Raw genomic sequence first — 20,411 nt, 5'->3', positions numbered from 1 at the left:
TAAAGACATCATGCCAGGTTGTTTTTCTTTTTAGCAGCTAGCTTATTAGCTCTCTTAGACAAAAATAACTTCGAACCTTTTCGCAGATCCTTTTGAATTCTTTGCTATCCATTGGCTGGATCAAGACCTTGGAATGACTTTTGTGTCAATTTGCTATTATTTTTTTACCAATTCTTCCTTCACCCTCTGCCCCGCTTTTTAGATCAGGACATGCAAATGGCACTGGTTGTGTAGTTGTCAGTTATGACGTCACTAGTCGCCTGTGCCAATAGTAGAAGAGTGAAAGAGTGAATAAGAAAAACTGTTTAATTCCTTTTTAGATTCATGGGTTCCAGAAAGACTTCTTCTGTGACAACCAAATGGCTCTCTTTATTCATGAATTTCTCGCCAACCTTAATTTTCCTTGATGGTAAATAAAGCTTTCAACAAATTTCTCGCAAACTCTTGTTGCGCAAGTTATTTTGCTTGAACATCGATCTAACTTTGTTGAATGAATTTCATGCTGTCCGCACTCAGTCTGTCTTCGTACTGCGTGTGAGGCATCGGCGATGATCGAGTTGGGAAATAAATGCAAAAAAAAGCAGCGATGGCTGGGTGGACTAAGCCATCGGGAAACAAAGTTGATCTGTTTGCGCTGCTCTCGGTTCGAGCCCTGTTCGGGTAATAGAGTTAATTTATTCCAAACAATTTCGCCCTCGGGGTTTTTTTTCTATTGTTCTCTTCAAATTTACCACATTTTTCACGAACTATTCTTTTTAATTTGTCTAAAATGAGGTCCTTAGACTTCATTTCCGCATTTGACGCTTGAAACGCAACCCCCTAATTGTCTAACCCAAACTTTCAAGCCTTCTTTTTAGCAGGCTTCACTGCATAGCTGTGGTGGTTGCAGCAGAGCACGCTCTTCAGGAAACGCCTAAAGCGCCCGCATGGGATGACCGCTAGTAAAAATATTTACTATTGAAAGCCATTATTTGGAAAGTGGCGAGGGGGTGAGCAATTATTTTCTGTGGGCTGTCCTAAGTCCATGGGAATGGGGAATGAGTGACAAGTTTTTGATTCGGATATCCCCATACGGAATGATACAGGTTGGATTTAGCGCCACCGTTTTACAGGCAATTCAAGAGGTACATCGATTAAATAGATGCTTGTGGTAAGGCTTCGGGAAGGTGCGAACTTAAAGCCGTCGCCAGGCAGGGACATCAGCTGTGGACAAGGATTTGTGTTGTAATATTCTAGGATGTGTGTGTATGTGAGTGGTTGTGTGAAAGGTGATGCGGTTGGTGTTAATAGGCAAGCTCCTTCCCGTTGAGTTTATGGATCTGCTATCAACTGCCTTCCTTCTTCAACAACCTTTACAAGAGCTATATTGCTCAGACTGACGTGGACACAGGTAAAGAAGACAAACCGGATCGGTCAAGTGCAAATACATAAAAAAGAGAGTAATTCTGGCTCGAACAAATGACATAAAACACCGCCAGTGCATCGAGGACTTTCGAAAGGGCTCATGCACGCAAGACGAATAAATAAATTCTCCACCAGTTGCCCTCACCCGGAGGTAACAGTGATGTCGCGGAGAGATAGAAAAGCAAAATGGAATTCACCGGCGCGTTTAGATCATTTGAGGAGCGTGGACATGAACGGGCAGCAGATTTCCAATCTAACGTCCTAAAACTTTCGTTCTGTTTCTTTTTTATTTTGCTGCCGGGAAAGTGTACGTCTGAGCTGTTTTGTTTAATTTTTCGTTGCTTTTTTTTTTTTTTTTACCATGAATAGGATTTGGTTACTTGCTCATGTATAGCATATACAATCATTTTCCTTCTAGTCTTTCTGCGACTGGATTGACCTTCTGACGGAAGTGGTGGCAATCATTAACCATCAACTATACAAATCCATCATCGCAGAAGCATTTTTATTAATGCAAATCATTTCCCATAATTTTAACTCAATGCTATTTTGGTAATGCTATTTTGGTAGTGTTATCTCAATCCCTCATGTAATGTTTCGAAACGGACCTTTGAGGAATAATAAAAATCCACCAATCAATAACGCTCTTAGGTATCCTTGTGAATGTTTTTTTTTTTTTTTTTAGATATTCGCAAACATACACGGCACAGGATTAAGGGTTGAGAGTGAAGATAGCGAGCCAGTGTGCATGTAATTTGCTATTGGGGCTACTTGTGTTGTAGCTTTCAGCGAGGCTTAGGGATTTCTGGTCTGCTAGCTAGGGATTGGTGGGTACCTCAGCCTCGCGAGCATAGCCCGTCCGGTGTGCGTGTTTTGTAGCCTTAACCACTGTGCTTCTCACAAAAAACACAGCGCCACCGGGCTACGCAACGTGACAACCACTACTGTTACGAAGAAACGGATGTTTATTGATTCGAATAGCTTGCATTACAGATCATATATAGATAACGCGAAGTTTAAAATACAGCGGAAACTTATTGCAGCTGCCAATAGATTTTCAACTTTCAACTTTTCTGGCCAAATGTTTTGTTTCGAAAAATACATTTTTTTTTGGGAGGAGCAGAAGTCTCTGTACGGGTTTATTAAGTAAAAAGATGTTTCAAATGAATTTTGTTTCATCACGAGCTCTATTGCTGCTAATTACCGCAGGGGGTCACATTAGTAAATATATTAGGTTACTTTCTTTACTAAGCAGTGAATATCAGTTTATATAAACGCACGAAAAGTTAAATAAGTGACCACTTTGCATAATGTCTATAGTGAACACGAACTTTTGGTATTGTCAGGCGTGTCCCGGTTACGGCTCATTACGCAGTTAAATGCGTCTAGCGTGCCAGGCTCGTTTATTGGCTCGTTTTCTTTTAAAATAGAGACCACTCTAAGCTGCAGCGTGTCGGCGTAGACATCAGCATGCTGACCCTGTACGGCTCATTGATGCCAGGGCACGTAATATGAATGGGCGCGTAATGAGGCGGATTTTAAGCTGGCCTGCCCTGCATATCAGTTCTCACACTAAATGGCAAAAAAAATGGTAGCGGTGTGAGGAGGAGGCACTGCAGCGGACATGTAAATTTGCGCGTAAGCATTTAAAATTACAAATAAGAGAGCGGTCATCAGTGAACTTTGAGTCTAGAACGATATATTAATATTTATTAAACCTGCAACAGGAGTTTGCAGTGGTAAACAGCGCATGTGTGCATACAAACCTGAAGTCTCGGTCGTCGCCTTCGTTAATTCTAGATCTTGGCAGTCAAATATGACGAAAGAAGGGAAATTACTAAGGGGTAGAAAAAGCTTTCGGCGTGTCCGATGATTAATTATTTTACAATAAAAAGGACAATATTATCAGAACCATTTGTATTCTGAATACAAATTCGACTGCTCTGCATTTGATACAGTTCGAGAGAAAGGCGCATAAGAGGAAAATCTTAAGAACCTAAAATAAAAATGGTTAGGCAAAACTTCAGTCTTACTATAACTCTGATACAAAACTGAATTAATTTAGAAGATTGATTTGAGAAGATTGAATGATTAATTTGAAGAAGATTGATTGATCTTATAGTCATAAATATTGTTACGCCTATTCTGCAGCCCATTTTCGAGAACGATTTTCCTTCCTTAAGTGAGGATTACCTCAACAACACGATACGCGTGGGCGAAACGGGACTTTGATGGGATCTCATGAGATTAAAAACAAACATATTAGTTGTATCTCTTACTCTAAAGGTGCACCGATGCTTTCCCGCTCTTTTGCAAGGAGTGAACAAGTAAATACTCGCGGGCTTAGAACATGATGAAAGCTTTGAAGAGGCTGCTTGCGTCATCGCACATTTTAGCGATGTTAAAGGCGTGCGCTGTAGATCAGGAGAGAGAATACCAGAATGAATATGTCAGACGGCAACAGAATAAGAAGTATATTGCGAACCTCAGCACGGAAGTTTGTCCGGCTAGCTTGGACAGTCATTTGCCCCCCCCCCCCCCCCCCAACACATTTTTTGTCACTAAAGCAAGCCCCGTTCCATCTAGTTCACAATCATATTCAGATCATATTGCTCACCTATGTTCTACAAATGAACCCAAATAGCATGCGCATTCAAATTTATTGACAAAAAAAAAAACAGCAACGCGGACATTAAAAAAAAATGTGAGAAAAGCTGGCAATTCAGAAACTCCGCGCAGCAGGGCCGTGCGCAGTGCCAGGAGGTAGACCTGCACAGGCCATAGCAGATCATATAACAAAATGGCGCCGTGTACGATCTAAGTAAAGTGTCTGAGTGAGTCAGTACAGTGCAAGGATTTGATTTCAGAAAAGCGTCTCATTTTGCCTCGTGCACTGTTTCATTTTGATAATCGAATGGGACAAAGTGCTACGTTTTAAACTTTTCATTTATTTCATTGGAGTTTAGTACGTTCCAATTAAGATGGGCGTTTCATATTCGCTGACCAAGATGCAACGGCGGTCGGGAAGAACTTTGTAATTTTACTTTATTTTTTAGATCTGTGAATAAAAACTAATGATGACGAAGTGAACATTTATGTCACATTTTTCTCTGAATATCGAGGGCCTTGGCATACTTCGAGGCATCACTAACATCACACAAGGGCGCCTAGGCCACGACCGAGACATAATTGTATACTAATGGACGAATAAATAATGAATATGATTACTCATTGTTATTGTTCTAGGTCTAGAGGGAAGGGAGAGATGGGGCACATGATCATGAAATAGAAAAAATCACCAAGTTTTCTTATGCGCTTGCCAGCGAATTAATCAATGCCAGATCGGCCTCCCTGGTGCATCTACCACTGTAAGATAAGGTTAGTGCTCTACTGCAACTAAAAAGAAAAAAGAAAAATTAGCCACGTCACGGTGGTGCTGTGGTTAGGGCGCTCGACTTCTGTGCCTATGGATGCGCGATCGAATCCCGGCCGCTGTGGCTGCTTTTCGATGGAGGCGAAAAGCAAGGCGCCCGTGTGCTGTGCTGTCTGTCAGTGCACGTTAAAAACCCTAGCTGCTCGAAATTTCCGGAATCCTTCACTACGGCGTCTCTCATGGCCTGAGTCGCTTTGGAGCGTTAAACCAAAACCAAACAAAATCAAATAAAAAGAAGTATTTGGATTTAGACCAATTATATGTGCGAAAGCACTGTTTGTCATGCTTTTGCACGTTTTTATATATATATATATATATATATATATATATATATATATATATATATATATATATATATATATATATAGGCCGGAGGACACGCCGCTTATGCAGCTATTCTATCTCAACCCCTGACGTCATTGCCTGGCGCCGTGGAAACCGTTGACGTCATACCGGTTCAGGCACTGATAAAATGGTCAAACGTCAAGGGTTGTGACAGTAGATTGGCGATATTTGACCATCGCAACACGCTAGGTTGGGCTTAGGCTTAGCATAAGCATCATTGTTGCTATGCCAACTAGCCAGTCACAATACAAGATTTTTGCTCGGCTCAGGCTTCTGTATGAGTTTTTTCGCACTATAAAATTACGACTCAACGCATCTTGGAGGGCCTATTTTTTCTTTCTTTTGAATCTAGACATCCTTCCAAGAAACAGGCAGTGACGAAGTCTTCAAGGGACAGCAAGATTTTAATATGAATTTTAACAGGCTTGGCGAATTTTTAATATCTCTTTAACCACGTCCACAAGTTTGACAAGTAAGAAAGTCGATTCGGTACTGAAATATTTTATCGGCAATAGCTGTATCGTAATATTTACGTTCCTGCAGATCCAATGTGGTTTTAGTGCATGACGATGGCCTAAGATAGTCATTCTATGGTAGGAAAAGCATCATAGGAATATGTGATAGGAAAGGCGCTCTAGGGTTGGAATTCGCAACTTTGTTGTCACGGGGTATTGAAGATGGTAAGTTTTATATATAGGGAATATTTCAAGTGGATCAAGTGTTAGGTGTAGTTAACGCGTTCTCAGCCCAAAACCCCTTCACCCTTGCACACAAGGAAAATTTTGTGTGGCACTTTGGACCACTAAAGTGCGATAAGGCCTTTGTTCGAAACTTCGCTGATTCCTGGTTTTACTGCATCTGCTTCTATAGGCTGTGTGGTGCGGCGTTCGAGGAAGCGCCGAATTAAAGGCGCCGCACGGACGCCTGGATCGGTATGACGCGATAGCGTAAGCTACCAGCCAACATATAAAGCCCCGCTTTAACCAAGCAGTATGAACGTGCCTGCGTGGCTTAGGGATAACGTGAATGCAAGGGCCTTGGCAGGCTCATTCTGATATCAGCCTCCCATGCGAAAGGAGAGGCCCAAGTTGGCAGCACCTGCCAAACGATAGTGCCCTGTGATTGGTCGAGACCTCTATGACGTCATCCCCACCTCAGCCAATCAGAGCACCGCAAAAGCGTGACACTTTTGCTGACGACAACGATGAGCCATTAAAGGCTCTCGCCTTAATATAGGAGATATAGTTACGTCACCCTAAATGTGAACGCTATTGCAGCGGCTGCCGTTTGCGTCAAAGCGTCAGAGCCGCTGTAGTTATCCGCGATGGCGCGCGAATGATGGCACGCTGATAGTAAATGAAAGAAAAGCTTCAGGCGGCAGTCAAATCGAATCAACTACTGACGAAATAGTTGTGCTTACAAAATGGTACTTGATTAGATGAAACTTGTCCCGCAACCTATACAACGGGGCATTTTCTTTCTTGCCGATAAAAAGCATGGGAAAATCACGCAGAACGAAGATGGCTACGCAATATTCTTTAAAAGTACTTAAAAGTAGGCGAGACATGGCAGAAAGAAAGAACTACAGCACAGCGTCTCTTTCATTGTTTAGCGCTTTTTTGTTTTTAGAAAAATGCGTAGTAGGCGTCTTCTTCTAAGGAGTTCATAAATCTGAGTTAACGTGCTCACGCTTGAACAATATTTCCTTCGTGAATATTTGACGAGAACTGTTTGTTCTTTTTAAATACATAAGATACTGCACAAAATGGTATTATCGTAGTAGGTCCACTGTGGCCTATCCATCCGTGGCTGCCGACAAAAGTAGCGAATATTCAGGGGTTTAATCGAGATTTCTTCTCCCCTGTGCGTCAAAAGAAGGCTAATTGTAACGACGGATATCCTAACCTGACAAGGCTGGTTATTATTTCTCCACTGAACAGATATTTTCGAGCCATACTGGCCCGAAAATAGGGTGCCAGTGATGTTGCCATCAACACTTGTGCGATTCTCAAGCGATGGAGGCAACCAGTTGAAAACTGCTGATGTTTAACTGGCCAGTTACTGACTGGCTAATTTCTATGAAAAAAAACAAAAAACGAATCCATGAACACTCGAAAAAAAATCGAGCGTTGAAATCACTTCTTTACAGCAAGCAAGGAACAAACATGGACAGACGGAGAGGACGCCATAAATCTCTGGGGCGTCTTTCCGTGACAGTTCTGTGTGCTGTGGATAAGTGGAGCATGTGGAACCAGCTATCCCAGTAATTTGTTCTGAGTGATCGCTAACGACGCGAAAAGGTCGTGATTTATCTTCCTATTTTCTATGTAAAGATAAGCAACGTTCACACCTGAAGACGCTGCTGAAGGTACGCTACAAGGATTGCATTTTGTGGACTGCAACATGTGTAATGTTCTCTCAAATACCCTTTGATTCAAAGCACGTGGAGACTTTCTATTATTTCTTTTCTCTCATGAAGTATGCCATCCGCAAGGCTGAACGGTTGGACGCAATATGTGCAGCAGGAAGATATCTGGGTTCTTTCATAACTCTGGGCAGGCAGTGTACGTTGCCCCATTTGCAAGAAAGTGTTGGCCAACGCACATGTATAATGGTGAAGAACGAATTAAAAAAAAAAAAAAAACGAAAAAAGGTTCCGAAACTCTTCGTTCGGCAGAATGAATTGTTCCTAGAACGGGTTGCCGTCCATGACAGATTGATTGCCTCTGCGGGATTTAGAGTTATGTGCGCTTTCAGCGGTGAATATCCTAAACCACACGTTCATGCCTTTAGGTTCACATATTTTTGTCTTTCAGCCGAAAGTTCCATTGGTCCGTCTCCAGCGTCTTGAAATTTCTGGCACCCTTAGTCATTTTCGCTAACATGAGAATTGATATGAAACTCATTCTTGTGTGTGAAGTTTCTAAAAAAGCAAGTTTATTTTTACAGCCAGTTTTGCTGACTGTCTTCAAGCTGGAATAAAGTGCGGTATTACTTTCGACGTAACCAAACCTGCCGACCGCGCATCGATTTCGCGTCTGCGGAAAGTAAAGGCTTCTTCGAAAATAATCAAGGAGCTCAGCCATCAATAGTGGCATGCAATTCAGCAAATCATCCCATATTCCAAAAGGACGTGGTAGGTCGAATGCTGGCGCTTACTATGAGTGGCAGTAATTGCTCAACCATGCATTTCGTCACTAAGTTATCACTCCTTATCCTCAATCATTCAGACAAAAGCTAATCACGCTTGGTATTGTTTATGTTCATTTTCTAGCTATTTTCCTGCGCAATTATCGAGACAGGACCCTGCTGTCGAACCTTGCCACAGAAGAAAATGCATGTCCCCTCCATAAGTTAACCCAGGGGCAGAGTCTTTGAATTTTGAGGGTTCTTTATGCGCCTCAAATTTCCATTTCTTTTGCTAGTTCAGACCCAGTTTATTCTTTCCTATAATAACATGTTGACTAATAAGTTGACAGTTGTATTTTCATCCTTTTTAAACCGTTGATTTAGTTTGTTATTTAGTTTGTTTCAAGTGGCTTCAGATTGTGTACATGCTTGAGGTAAGCTAACGGCTACCTCTCTATTTTGTGTGTGTGTGTGTGTGTGTGTGTGTGTGTGTGTGTGTGTGTGTGTGTGTGTGTGTGTGTGTGTGTGTGTGTGTGTGTGTGTGTGTGTGTGTGTGTGTGTGTGTGTGTGTGTGTGTGTGTGTGTGTGTGTGTGTGTGTGTGTGTGTGTGTGTGTGCGTGTGCGTGTGCGTGCGCGTGCGCGTGCGCGTGCGCGTGCGCGTGTGCAGACAGGCACAAATCCTACACACTTTTTTGGCCTGCGGTCTGTAAGCCATTTGTCGACTGCCTTGCAATTACATATTTGGGCTTTAAGTATAACATATACGTTCATATTTAGTTATTAGCTTGCTTTATTTAAGGAACAGTTTACCTAAAGGCTTCTGGAGTGCATCGCATTGTTGTATCCTTACTCTCAGCGGGGTGTTCCACCTTACATAATATTTTCGCCATTTAAGCCTCTTACACGCGGAAGGAAATAAGTGAGCATTAATGTGAAATTTGCTCTTGTTTCGACAATCACTTCATAATTTTCGACAGTACAAGTTAAAACTTGACACGTATCCTTTCGGCCTCGTGAAGTGTATTTATCGAGCCGCTTTGCCGAACCGTTGGCGTCCCACGTCTTCGGACTTACTCCTTCGTTTTACTGAAACGCTCAACGCACTGCACTCAGTTCTAGCGCTGCAGATAGGAGATGAGGATGAACCGTACGCAATGAAGATTTAAGGCGAAAGCCTTTAATGGTTCATGCTGTCATGGACAAAATGTGTCTCGCTTTTGCAGCGGCTCGGATTGGTTGAGGCGAGATGACGTCATGGAGGGCTCAACCAATCACAAAGCCCCACCACAGTGTGAGCGAATGCGTGCCCTATATGGCCATATGTCAATCAATGACCAATTACTAATTAATTAATTTATAATCAGCAATAATTGATTATTTAAATAATTATTGACGACTAATTATGTATTTCATTGAATGTCTAATTAACGACTTATAATTACTCATCAATGACAGTTGCGAAGCAGAATGCGCCACTCAGGCTTCCGCCTTTCACTACTTTAGTCGCTAAAGACCCTCATAATTTTTTCTATGAGTCTATACGTCCCTCTTCACGCACATTTGAGTGCCACAGGCGATGAAGGACCTTATGCATTCGAACTGTGTCAGCCAGCTTTAATTCTTGAGCATGGTCTGGGATCCTTATACTTTGTTTTTTATTCAGTTTCACCGCAGAATCTGCCAGTGGGGAGCACTCAGTCAATATACAGGTGGGGTCAAAAGTTTCCAGGCCGCAGGTTTTGCTTCTGGTCAGCATATTCTGACATGTGAGATCCCATTAAAGCTATAAATGATCTCAGAGGTTAGAATAATGTTTCTTCTACCCTCCACCTGTATTTTCAGATTTGGGGCCGTCGTAGCTGTTTGTCTATACTGCTCAGAAGCAGACCCTGTGGCCTGGGAACTTTTGACCCCCCCCCCCCCCCCCCTCCTGTACGTGCTGAATAGGTCTTTCCATATGATGAGAGCGTAGCACAGAGCTCTGATATATCTTCTTGTGAAGATTGAGCGCACTGTTCTCTCGTTGCAGCTCTCGTGGGAACTGGGCAGGCTGGCCCAGCGCGAGAACGAGTTCAAGGAGATCTACCTGGAGCTGAGCAACCAGTGCAAGAAGTACTCGTGCGAGCTGCTCGACCTGTGCCGCAGCAGCGAGGAAGTGATCGCCGTGCTCAACAAGCGAACCAGCCCCGAGCAGCTGGACGACTCGGACGACGAAGAGGAGTACGACGAAGGAGAGGTAGAGATTGCGCCGGAAGACTACTGCGCCGCCGTGGCCGGAAACGGGCCCTACCAGCAGGCGCCCAGGGGACTCACCCTCTCGCGCCTCAAGATGGCGCTCAAGTACGACCAGAAGCAGTTCGTGGCGCACCCCAACTGCCAGCAACTGCTCACCTCCATCTGGTACCAGGGGCTGCCCGTGTGGCGGCGCCGCAACGCACTCAGCAAGACCTGCCTCTGCGCGGGACTCATCATGTTGCTGCCGCTCATCGCCTGCTACTATCTCGCCTTTCCGCGGTCCCGATTCAGTCGCGTTGTGCGCTCGCCCTTCATGAAGTTCATCTACCACAGCGCCTCGTTCGGCTGTTTCCTGCTGCTACTCATACTGGCCTCGACAGGCACAGACCGCGCCCGCCAGAACATCAGGGGCCCCGCCCCTTCGCCCGTCGAGTGGCTCATTCTGTTCTGGGTCACCGGCATGGTGTGGGCCGAGTGCAAGCAGCTTTGGGAAGAAGGGCTCAAGGCGTACGTGTGCCAATGGTGGAACTGGTTGGACTTCATCATGCTCTCGCTCTACCTGACCACCGGGTCGCTGAGAGCCGTCGCCTACTTTCAGGTGCGTCCTGCTCCTGCTTCACTCCTACTTCACTCCTCTCTATCCTCGCCCCTCACTCACTCTCCTATCTTTCATGAGATCAAGAAAGGAGAATTCCGTTTTTGAAATGCCAAATATTCACTCTTGCGTGACCGAGAAGCTAGCACTATGAAGCCGGATTCAAGCAGAGAAGTGAACGCCGAAACATTCAAAACTCATCCTTGGAGCGCGTAATGGTCATATCCAGAAATTTTGGACAAGATCCCGGAACGTTGTTTTGTTTGTTTTCGTCATTACATATCGTAAAACTGCACCATAACCATAAACGTATCCTGAAATCCTCTCTTGGCAGGATTGTAGGCTTTTGCTTTCTTTTTTTTACGAGAACGTATTTTAATTATTTTCCGCGGTAGTCTTAATTAGTCGGTGTGAGGGCAGGGCAGAAGCAAAAGTTTGCTACGCATTGAAAGCTCAGACCATTGCGATTAATATTTGTGAAACGTCTCTCGATATATTCTACGGTTACCTCACATTTAGAAACGCAGCCTATTCGTTTTCTAGTGCAAATTTTTCTACTCCGTGCGAGAACATAAAAACATTATTGAGCAAAATTTCGCTGCACGCTTCTAACTTAAACTGTCCCCATAAACATGTGCATAACCGTCTCTTACAATATTCCACAGTCACCTCAGCATTCAAAGTGATGTCTTATAAATCTGAACTTAGTACCTAATGAGAGAGCAACAGGGAACCTAAGCAGAACTCTACACTGCCTATTCGGAGTATGTTTTTTTTTTTTTTTTCAAGAATTTGATCAGAACACAAAAAATGCGTTTCTAGCGATTATACACGCTTCACAGAAACAGTGGAAATCACATGCTTACGATCCAAGAAAACGAAAACGAATCTTGATAACTGGTTCCGGCCACTCTTAATGGAAAGATAAGGGCACATCTGTGCGGCATGCAGACAAAGACTCGAAAGAAATTGGTTAGCACACTCGTAGCGCGAGAGAGATAGTAAGGCTTCCGCTAACCAAAATTGACCAGTACCAAGCCTGAAAAACAACCGGCGGGTTTTCCTTTTGCTTTTCGAGGTGATTCGTGACACCTAGAGAATCAATGGGCACTTACATAAGGCGCCGTGGCCAGTGCAATATTGCAGTTGGCGCCACACAAAATGCACTGCGGCATACAGGAAGAGAGAACTCAAGCCGTGTCGATGTAAATGTGTGCAGCGCTGGAAAACTTGCGTCAGCCAATGAAGCGTGAAATTTACGGAGTATTTTGCATGTTAAACATTTCACAACTGGTCGTGGCCCGCGCAATTACTCTGTCGGATTTCGCGGCATACCAGAGCCGAAAGCCGGCCGATCTTTAAATATTTTTTTCAACGCGCAAACATCCACGTGGATTCGATTCCTAAGTCGTTGGCGCAAACTGTCGGCGCCGAATATCACCAGCTGTTTCTTCCGCTCTGGTGCGCCAGTTCGGCGAAACGGGAGTGGGATCGATTCCCGACTAATACGAAACTCAAAAAGGCGGAAAGGAATTCTGATCTGGCGAGTGTGCAGCTTTGCCTAGTCGAAAATCGCTGGAGCACGACAGCAGTATTAGGGTTTACGAGATCACGCAGTCGGCTACGAGCAAGGCACTCAAGCTCGCTTCAGTCGTTTGGATGGCGATAGAACGAGGCAGCTGAGCCCTCAATACGGTCGCCTGGCTACCTTTTCAGGCACAAATTAATACCACCTGTGAACGCGCAGGTCACCTGCTTAATGTTTAAGGTGAAGCTTAGTGACCGAACGCTTTCATTCATAAAAAAAAAAAAAAAAGACAAGCTTAGCTTTAGTGACTTCAAGGCAAAGGAGCGTCTTCGAAAAGCCTTGAAACGTTAAACGTGCTGGAAAAAACAAAAACTAATTACGAGGCAGCAAGCGACGTCAGACAAATGTAAAGTTCAATTAGTAAAAAGACTACAGTTAAATAATAAATTAAATGAAAACAACTCTCTTCCCGAGGAAAGATATCACAAATTTAGCGGGGAATAAGGACATGTAACGAATCATTTAAGGTATTATTTTACAATGAATGAAATGCGCAGGCTCTCCACTAGATTGACGACATGTTTTTATGCTCTAACCCTTTTTAACACAGAAAGAGAGCGAAATAAAAAAGCTCCTCTGAAACCTCCAATTAGGTTGGATTCAACCCATTTTGAACTCATGGCTACAGAATCGTGAACAGGACATGTTTGTGCTAACTGGCAGAAAAAAAAAAAAGTTTGAACCAGAACAAGGCCAAAGCTATCCGCGATTACCATTCTCCACTGCTAACGCCCACTCTCTAGGTATTCACTCTAATGGCAGAACGTGTGCCGGCGCCCTTATTATGGCTCTCGATAGCGGTCTAATTCTTCTTCTACTTTTTTCTTTTCTTTTTACTCTCGCAATCGCTGTAACACCACCTCACGCAGGAAACTGGCGGTAGTGGCTGAAAACTTAGCCTTTTGCTCTAGAGTTCCGTATTCGCCGTCCTTCAACCTCCTCCTCTTGCTAATCCACTGCAGCTGTTCCGAATTATGTACTGATGACCGATGCCGTCATTCATTTCCTTTCTAGTTTGATTCGTTCAATCTGACGCTTGATTGCGAGCAAATGAAGCAGTTCTTTCTGAATATTTTCTTTAGGCTTTTACATTACACTACTCCGGCAAATTTTCTTTAGTCGTTCACACTTGTCTAGAGCAAGCGCAGTCTCATGCGGAATAAATAAAGCGAAATTTTGAAGCACCTACTGGCTTTCACCGATAATAATTGCGCTGGCTGGGAGGCGAGTAGTCTGAGAACAGCACAGGCACAAGTTCTTTGTCAAGTGCAAAAAATCGCCGAGAATAGCTTGCTTCATTTACTTCGATGCAGACTGCTCGAGCGGTCTAGACGAGTGTAACCGACTCTGTACTTTGTTTTATACTTCTAAATGCAGATACCAGGAAGCATGGAAAATATTACTTGATTATATGAGATCAATCGAGTGATTTGACACATTTAGGGATCACTATTTTGGGGTGCTAGTCGTGGTATATCAAAGTCATAGTCTATGTTTGCAGTGACTTATTCCTGTGCGGAATATACAACTTATCCCTCCGCTACATGGCCCTTCTATTTTTTGTAACCTATTTTTTTCCTACTAGCCAGCCAGCACGTGAGGGCTTAATATATAATCCCGTATTTCCCTGCATCGGCACAAGAAAAGCATCCGATAACTTTTACGATCGGTGTTCTGGTCGTCGCGCAGGTGCAAAGCGGCCAGTACGGGGCGCGAGTCCTGGACCGCGTTCAGTGGCCGGCCAACGACCCGACGCTCATCTCGGAGGGCGTGTTCGCCATGGCCAACGTGTTCAGCTTCGCGCGCATCATCTACCTCTTCCAGACCAACCCGCACCTGGGTCCGCTGCAGATATCGCTCGGCTGCATGATCGTCGACATCGCCAAGTTCCTCTTCATCTTCTTCCTCGTGCTCACCTCGTTCGTATGCGGCCTCAACCAGCTGTACTGGTACTACGATCCCACCATGGGATTCTGCGAGACCAAGGAGGTCGGAGGCGTCAACATCACCTTCAACTGCCACCACAACCCGGACGCATTCCTCACGTGAGCACCCTCTCTCTTCTTCTCTCTGCTCTTTCTATATTGCCTGTGCACTCAGCGTCGCGCCTGGAGAGTAATCCCTTTAGTTCTTACCTTCTCTTTCCAAAACGCACCGAACGCGTGGCAATACTGCCCAAGACGACCAGAAGCATTTCCAGCCATAGGCCCGGTATTTATTCACTATAACATTTGGCCGCATTTCTAAACAGAATTTAAAATTGACATTCTAATTCACGTGTACTTCCACAACTCCTCAGCAGTGAAATAAATGAGCGCAAGAAGGTTGCTCGCACAAATGTCCTCACACGCTGACGAGCCAGTCATACATGTCCTGAAGCTGCCCCCTCGCGCCGTCGCTCTATGCTGCGAATAAGTTGTGGGACGAAGTCGAGCAACAAGCGGCCAGATGTGCACCTCGTAAAGGGGAGGCCAGTTAACTTTAAAGGAATCAGCATGGCATACTCGCTGCCTTCCGCCAATCATTCTCTATATATTTCGAATCTCAATGTGCTGAAGTCAAGTATAGTGGAAAGAAATGTGAAGGTGTTAAGAAAACAGGAAGCCTGTTCAGCCTCTTTACACGAAGCTGCTGCAATTCGAAATAACAAACAAACATATAAACTTCTGCGTTTAAAACTCATTTGGTCCCTCGTGCTCAGATTAAAAATGATCGCTAAAAAGCACACTGACATATGTGAAACAAAAACGAGCCTAACATATGGCTTAGTGCCTGCTTGGCTGATATAGCGCCGTTTCATCTTTTGCGGTAATAAATGATGCGCACTCTTGTTGCGTGTCGCCGTCCAGGATTGATGCCAGTTACACGTCGCTGCTGTGGTCCCTTTTCGGCGTGATCCCCATCAAGGACATCAGCGCGCGCAAGGACCAGCCCTTCACCAAGTGGGTGGGCCATGCCCTGCTGGGCGCCTACATGATCATGGCCATGACCGTCATGATCAACATGCTCATCGCCATGATGAGCCGATCTTTCCAGGACATCGAGGTACGTGGCAAAAACGTTTTTTTTTTTTTTTTCGCGCGCATATTTCTTCAGCCTGCCCATACACATTTGCATATAGCTCACTAAAGGTACTTCCGACCTTTTCTCACTATCCAAGCTGTGTGCGCAAAGGCACACTGGGCCTCTATCACGCTAATGGCTCTGAAGGACTGGTCTCAGCTGAAAATGTGCTTGATGACTGCGTGCAAGTAAGTGGTTTCCTGACGATGTGTCCACACATTTGAGCGGAGTATCAAAAATAGAGAACCGAAACTAGGTGCTTAGAGGCCGCGAAGGAGCCAGCAAGCGCAGAAGCAGCGCGGACTGGCGACTAGAATTTCAGGCCATTCTTCCCGCACGATGGTTTTGACCATCTTGATGAGCGTCATTTTTGCGCGCGTTAAGAACCCGCCACCTCAGCTCAACGGTGTCAATACTTCATATTTAACAAACCTTTGCAGGGTCCTAAAGTACGCGTGCTCCGAAGCTTGCGCACTTCTGATCAACATTAGAGCTCGTTTTTTTTTTCTTTTTTTTTTTGGTTGCCCCTTGTGTGTGGCACCTATTCTTACAGCTATTTACCATATACACCCGCAAATATTTGCCGTAGTCTGACACTATGGGATTTGCTGTTTATTTTGTGGTGCCGAGAATAGTTGTGAAAAGAATGAGGTGAAGACATCGTAGCTGTTGCTTTTAGCTTATTTTCGTGTTGGCATTTGCGTCTCCCAAAGGGGTAGCATTATTTATATAATCACCCTCAGGCCGCGTAAGAGGTACTCGAACGCAAAGTAACAAAAACGCGGAAAGGGCAAAAAAAAAAATAAATAAAATTATGCATCTGCAGTTTAGACTACTCACACATCAAGAAAGACAATATCGAAGGGTATGCTGCATCTCCAAGCCGTATACACTTTTAAGGTCAGAGGTATGAGGGATTGGCTTCCGTAGACTTCCACTTTGTGGGGAAAGTAGAAGTTTTATTATCCTTTATTTTACCACTTAACCGAGCGCAGGATTTCCCAAAAGATAGTTTTCGTCTACTTGTAAGCACGCACAAGAGATATAAGGGGAACAAACAAACAAACAAAGTGAAAAAGGGGGGGGGGGGGGGGGGGCTAAAGGGAGCTGAAACAAGATATAATAGTAGTCTTCTTTTCATTTAAGCCCGCCGTTCTTGATGCGTTCGTCATGCGCAGGCATTTAACGCGAGCCGTTGATTTATGGGCCTCGGCCGGTCGTATGACGTCATCGGTCAGCGCGTTTGGCCTCGTTGTGCACAGAGAGAGCAGCGAACGCGTTAATGAATGTCCATCGATCTTCGTAGCTTGCGCCTTATTAGGCGACGAAGTAAGAGAGTCGTAAAAAGGGATTTATCGATCATTTATATTCGTGACAAAGGCACATTAAATATCTCAGTCATAAGCTATGGTGTAGTTCGAGGTCGTAATGCGAGCGTAGTATTTTTATTTTTGTTATGAAGGAGGAGTTTTAGCGTCATTGGATGGGGAGCGTGTTTTCGCTGCTGCTGTCCAGTCTCTGCTCTTTAATCACCGAAGCGCTCATTTTGCTTGGCTTTAAAGAACTTCAGCTGTTTTGCGGCTTTCACTTTCAGCGCGCATTAAACCCAGTCCAAACGCTGATGCTGACCGCGGCTCGTTTAACTCGTTTTGTTCTAATTAGGTTGTCTTTCATCAGTTTGTGCGTTTGCTTTCCTAGTCTTTATCCTCGCTCACATTTAATGACAATTGACTCGAGAGACCGTGTCCTGAGGCAGTCTGCCTTTTCAATCCGCCCAACTTTTCCTCATTTACGTTTTTTTTTTCTTTCAGTCTTTATGTTTTAATAATTGTTACTGCGCATATATCTTTTGTTGCCAAAATGGCTACGAACGCTTCGTAATAGACGAATCATAGCGCAGTGCGAAAATGGCACTCAGAAATAATGGACTAGATTATAATTTTACGATATTTATGTGTTCACGTGCCCGAGAAGCTGAGACAAACGCTGAACTTTTTTTTTTTATTGTGGCAGCAGGCTAAACATGAACAGGGGAAATATAACCACAAACACAAGAAAACACTTGGAGGGACACTTGAGCTCTGCCTTCTAAGGTTAAACGCAATAGTGATAATCTCTCCCGTCTGCGTCTTCCTTTGCCGATCCTCCTTCACATAAAGTCCTTTTCTAAACGCTTAATCATTAATGTTTATCACTAAATTGTGCCTATAGTTTCTCACACCTATTTACTGACATGCAGTCGCGGCTATTATAGATCACCCGACACGGATAGGGTTTAGCCAATGTCTAAGGAAGTGCCTGAGTGCCCTAGGAGTAACGTGCCTTATACTCCTCGCTCAAGGTCGAGGAAAGCTCGGTTCCCTTCTCATCCTTCCATCTGAGATGATAAACCCGAGTGAGCAGCTCAAACCAAGTCACGGGGTCTCTTAACATCAAACAACTAGCCGACCCATCAGTAACTAGCAATGTCATTTGTCGAAGACCACCTGCCATAGCCATGATGGTGGTTGTTCACTCATAATGTCGACAACGCAAGATTTTATTTATTTATTTATTTATTTATTTTTTTTTTTATTTATGTCTTTACCCTCAGGGCCGTACAGGTATTTCATTGAGGAGTGGGCAAAAAGAAATACAGAGAAAACAATGTTAAAAAGCGGGTACATAAATAATAGATTCTATATATACAAAATTATCTATGAAATGGACAATAGTTGTATTCGTAAACAAAAACTGGCAGTGCTTATACAATGTAAGGTAAAGCTTCGCGAAAGTTATTTGTATCAGTAATAGATATAATTTCATTTGAAAGATCGTTCCATTCTTTGACAGTACAGGGAACAAATGACCGTAAGAAAGAATCTGTTTTGCATAAGGGGATGGCTACTTTGCAGGGATAATCAATGCGATGCGCTATGTAATAAGGTCTCTGAAAAAAAGGGGGCTTTGTAAGACAGAATGATAATATAATTTGGGGAATAGGGTTAGCCACCAAACTTTTTATCATGAAGCCAATAATGGAAGACTCAACATAGTTTTCATTCCTGTGATGCTTGCTCCTCGGTTATAGTTAGAAAGAACGAAACGAGCAGACTTATTCTGAAAGCGTTCAATTGCAGTAATTAAGTAGTCATGGCTAGGATCCCAGACAGCTGCTGAGTATTCTAACATCGGAAGTATTAAAGTTATATAAAGGACTTCTTTCAAAGTAGAAGGTGCGCGGGAAAAATTACGTCACAGATAACCTAGCGTTTTGTTAATGTTGTTAATGACGTAATCTATGTGAAGCCTCCAAGTTAGGTCGAATGAAATATGAATGCCTAGGTATTTATAAGAATTGACGCTATCAAGTTCAAGGTCATTCAGAGTGTAAACAGGGCACGAATTAGCAGCACGGGTGACACGCATTACTTTGCATTTGTTAGAGTTTAGTTCTATCAGCCATTGATTGCACCAATTAACTTTAGCCGTGATGTCGCGCTGTATAATATTAATATCATCATCGTTTTTTATTTCATGAAAAATAACGCAGTCATCAGCGAATAAATGTATGTTAGATGACACATCCCCTTCATGGATAACTGCCTTGTCGTGGCGGAGGGGCTTGCGAAACTCGATGAAGTCGTGAGCTCTGCCGTGTAGGGCCACCCAAGATAGACAGGTCACGGCAGAGAGTTCTGACAAAATGTGATTCACTGGAGAAGGTAATGGCAACCCACTCCAGTATTTCCTGCCAAGAAAACCCTATGGCCAGTCACAATACCATTATCGATATGGCGCCGGAAAATGAGCCCCCCAGGTTGGAAGGCGTCCCACATGTTACTGGGGATGAACAAAGGGCGATTCCTAGTAGCTCCAGGACGAATGAAGCGGCTGGGCTAAAGCCAAAAGGACGCTCAGTTGTGGATGTGTCGGGAAGCGACCGGAAAGTCCGATGTTGCAAGGAGATATATCACATAGCAACATGGAATGTAAGATCTATGACGCAAGGTAAACTGGATATCGTCAAGCGAGAAATGGACAGATTGAGCATTGATATCTTGGGTATCAGCGAGTTCAAGTGGACCGGAATGGGAGAATTTAACTCCGGCGACCATTATGTCTTTTATTGTGGGCACGAATCCAAGAGAAGGAATGGGGTCGCTCTCATAGTAAACAGAAGAATGGGCAAAGCAGTGCTAGGGTACAACCCCAAAAACGACCGAATGATTTCACTTCGGATCCAAGGTCACCCTTTCAACATAACAGTTATCCAAGTCTATGCACCGACCACTGCTGCTGAAGAAGGTGACGTTGAGAGATTTTATGCGGACCTACAATGCCTTTTAGACCGCACCCCATCATCAGACGTCGTTTTTCTCATAGGAGACTGGAATGCTAAGGTCGGGAGTGAAGAAATATCCGGAATTACAGGCAAGTTCGGTCTTGGTGAGCCAAATGAAGCTGGGCAGAGGCTAGTAGAGTTCTGTCAAGAAAACAACCTGACCATAGCGAATACTCATTTTCAACAGCACAAGAGGCGCCTGTACACATGGATTTCACCGGACGGTCTGTACAGGAATCAGATCGATTATATTATTTGCCGGCAGAGATGGAGAAGCGCTATACAAGCAGTAAAA

At 44.0% G+C, this 20,411-nt stretch overlaps 1 protein-coding gene across 1 annotated transcript in view; it reads left to right on the top strand.

Annotated features, from left to right (window-relative positions):
* The window catches only part of LOC146191568 (transient-receptor-potential-like protein), a 149,424-nt gene that overhangs the window by 42,815 nt on the left and 86,198 nt on the right, over nt 1–20,411 (top strand). The window contains exons 4-6 of the mRNA XM_084602077.1: nt 10,341–11,144; nt 14,419–14,774; nt 15,579–15,774. Coding sequence (XP_084458203.1) covers nt 10,341–11,144; nt 14,419–14,774; nt 15,579–15,774 — 1,356 coding nt within the window. The remainder of the gene's footprint in view (nt 1–10,340; nt 11,145–14,418; nt 14,775–15,578; nt 15,775–20,411) is intronic.

The sequence above is a fragment of the Amblyomma maculatum genome, chromosome 4, assembly GCF_055883805.1.
Source record: "Amblyomma maculatum isolate TAMU_Amacu chromosome 4, ASM5588380v1, whole genome shotgun sequence".
Classification (NCBI taxonomy): domain Eukaryota; kingdom Metazoa; phylum Arthropoda; class Arachnida; order Ixodida; family Ixodidae; genus Amblyomma; species Amblyomma maculatum.
Note: the sequence above shows the minus strand (reverse complement) of the source record. Positions and strands in the feature narration are given on the sequence as shown.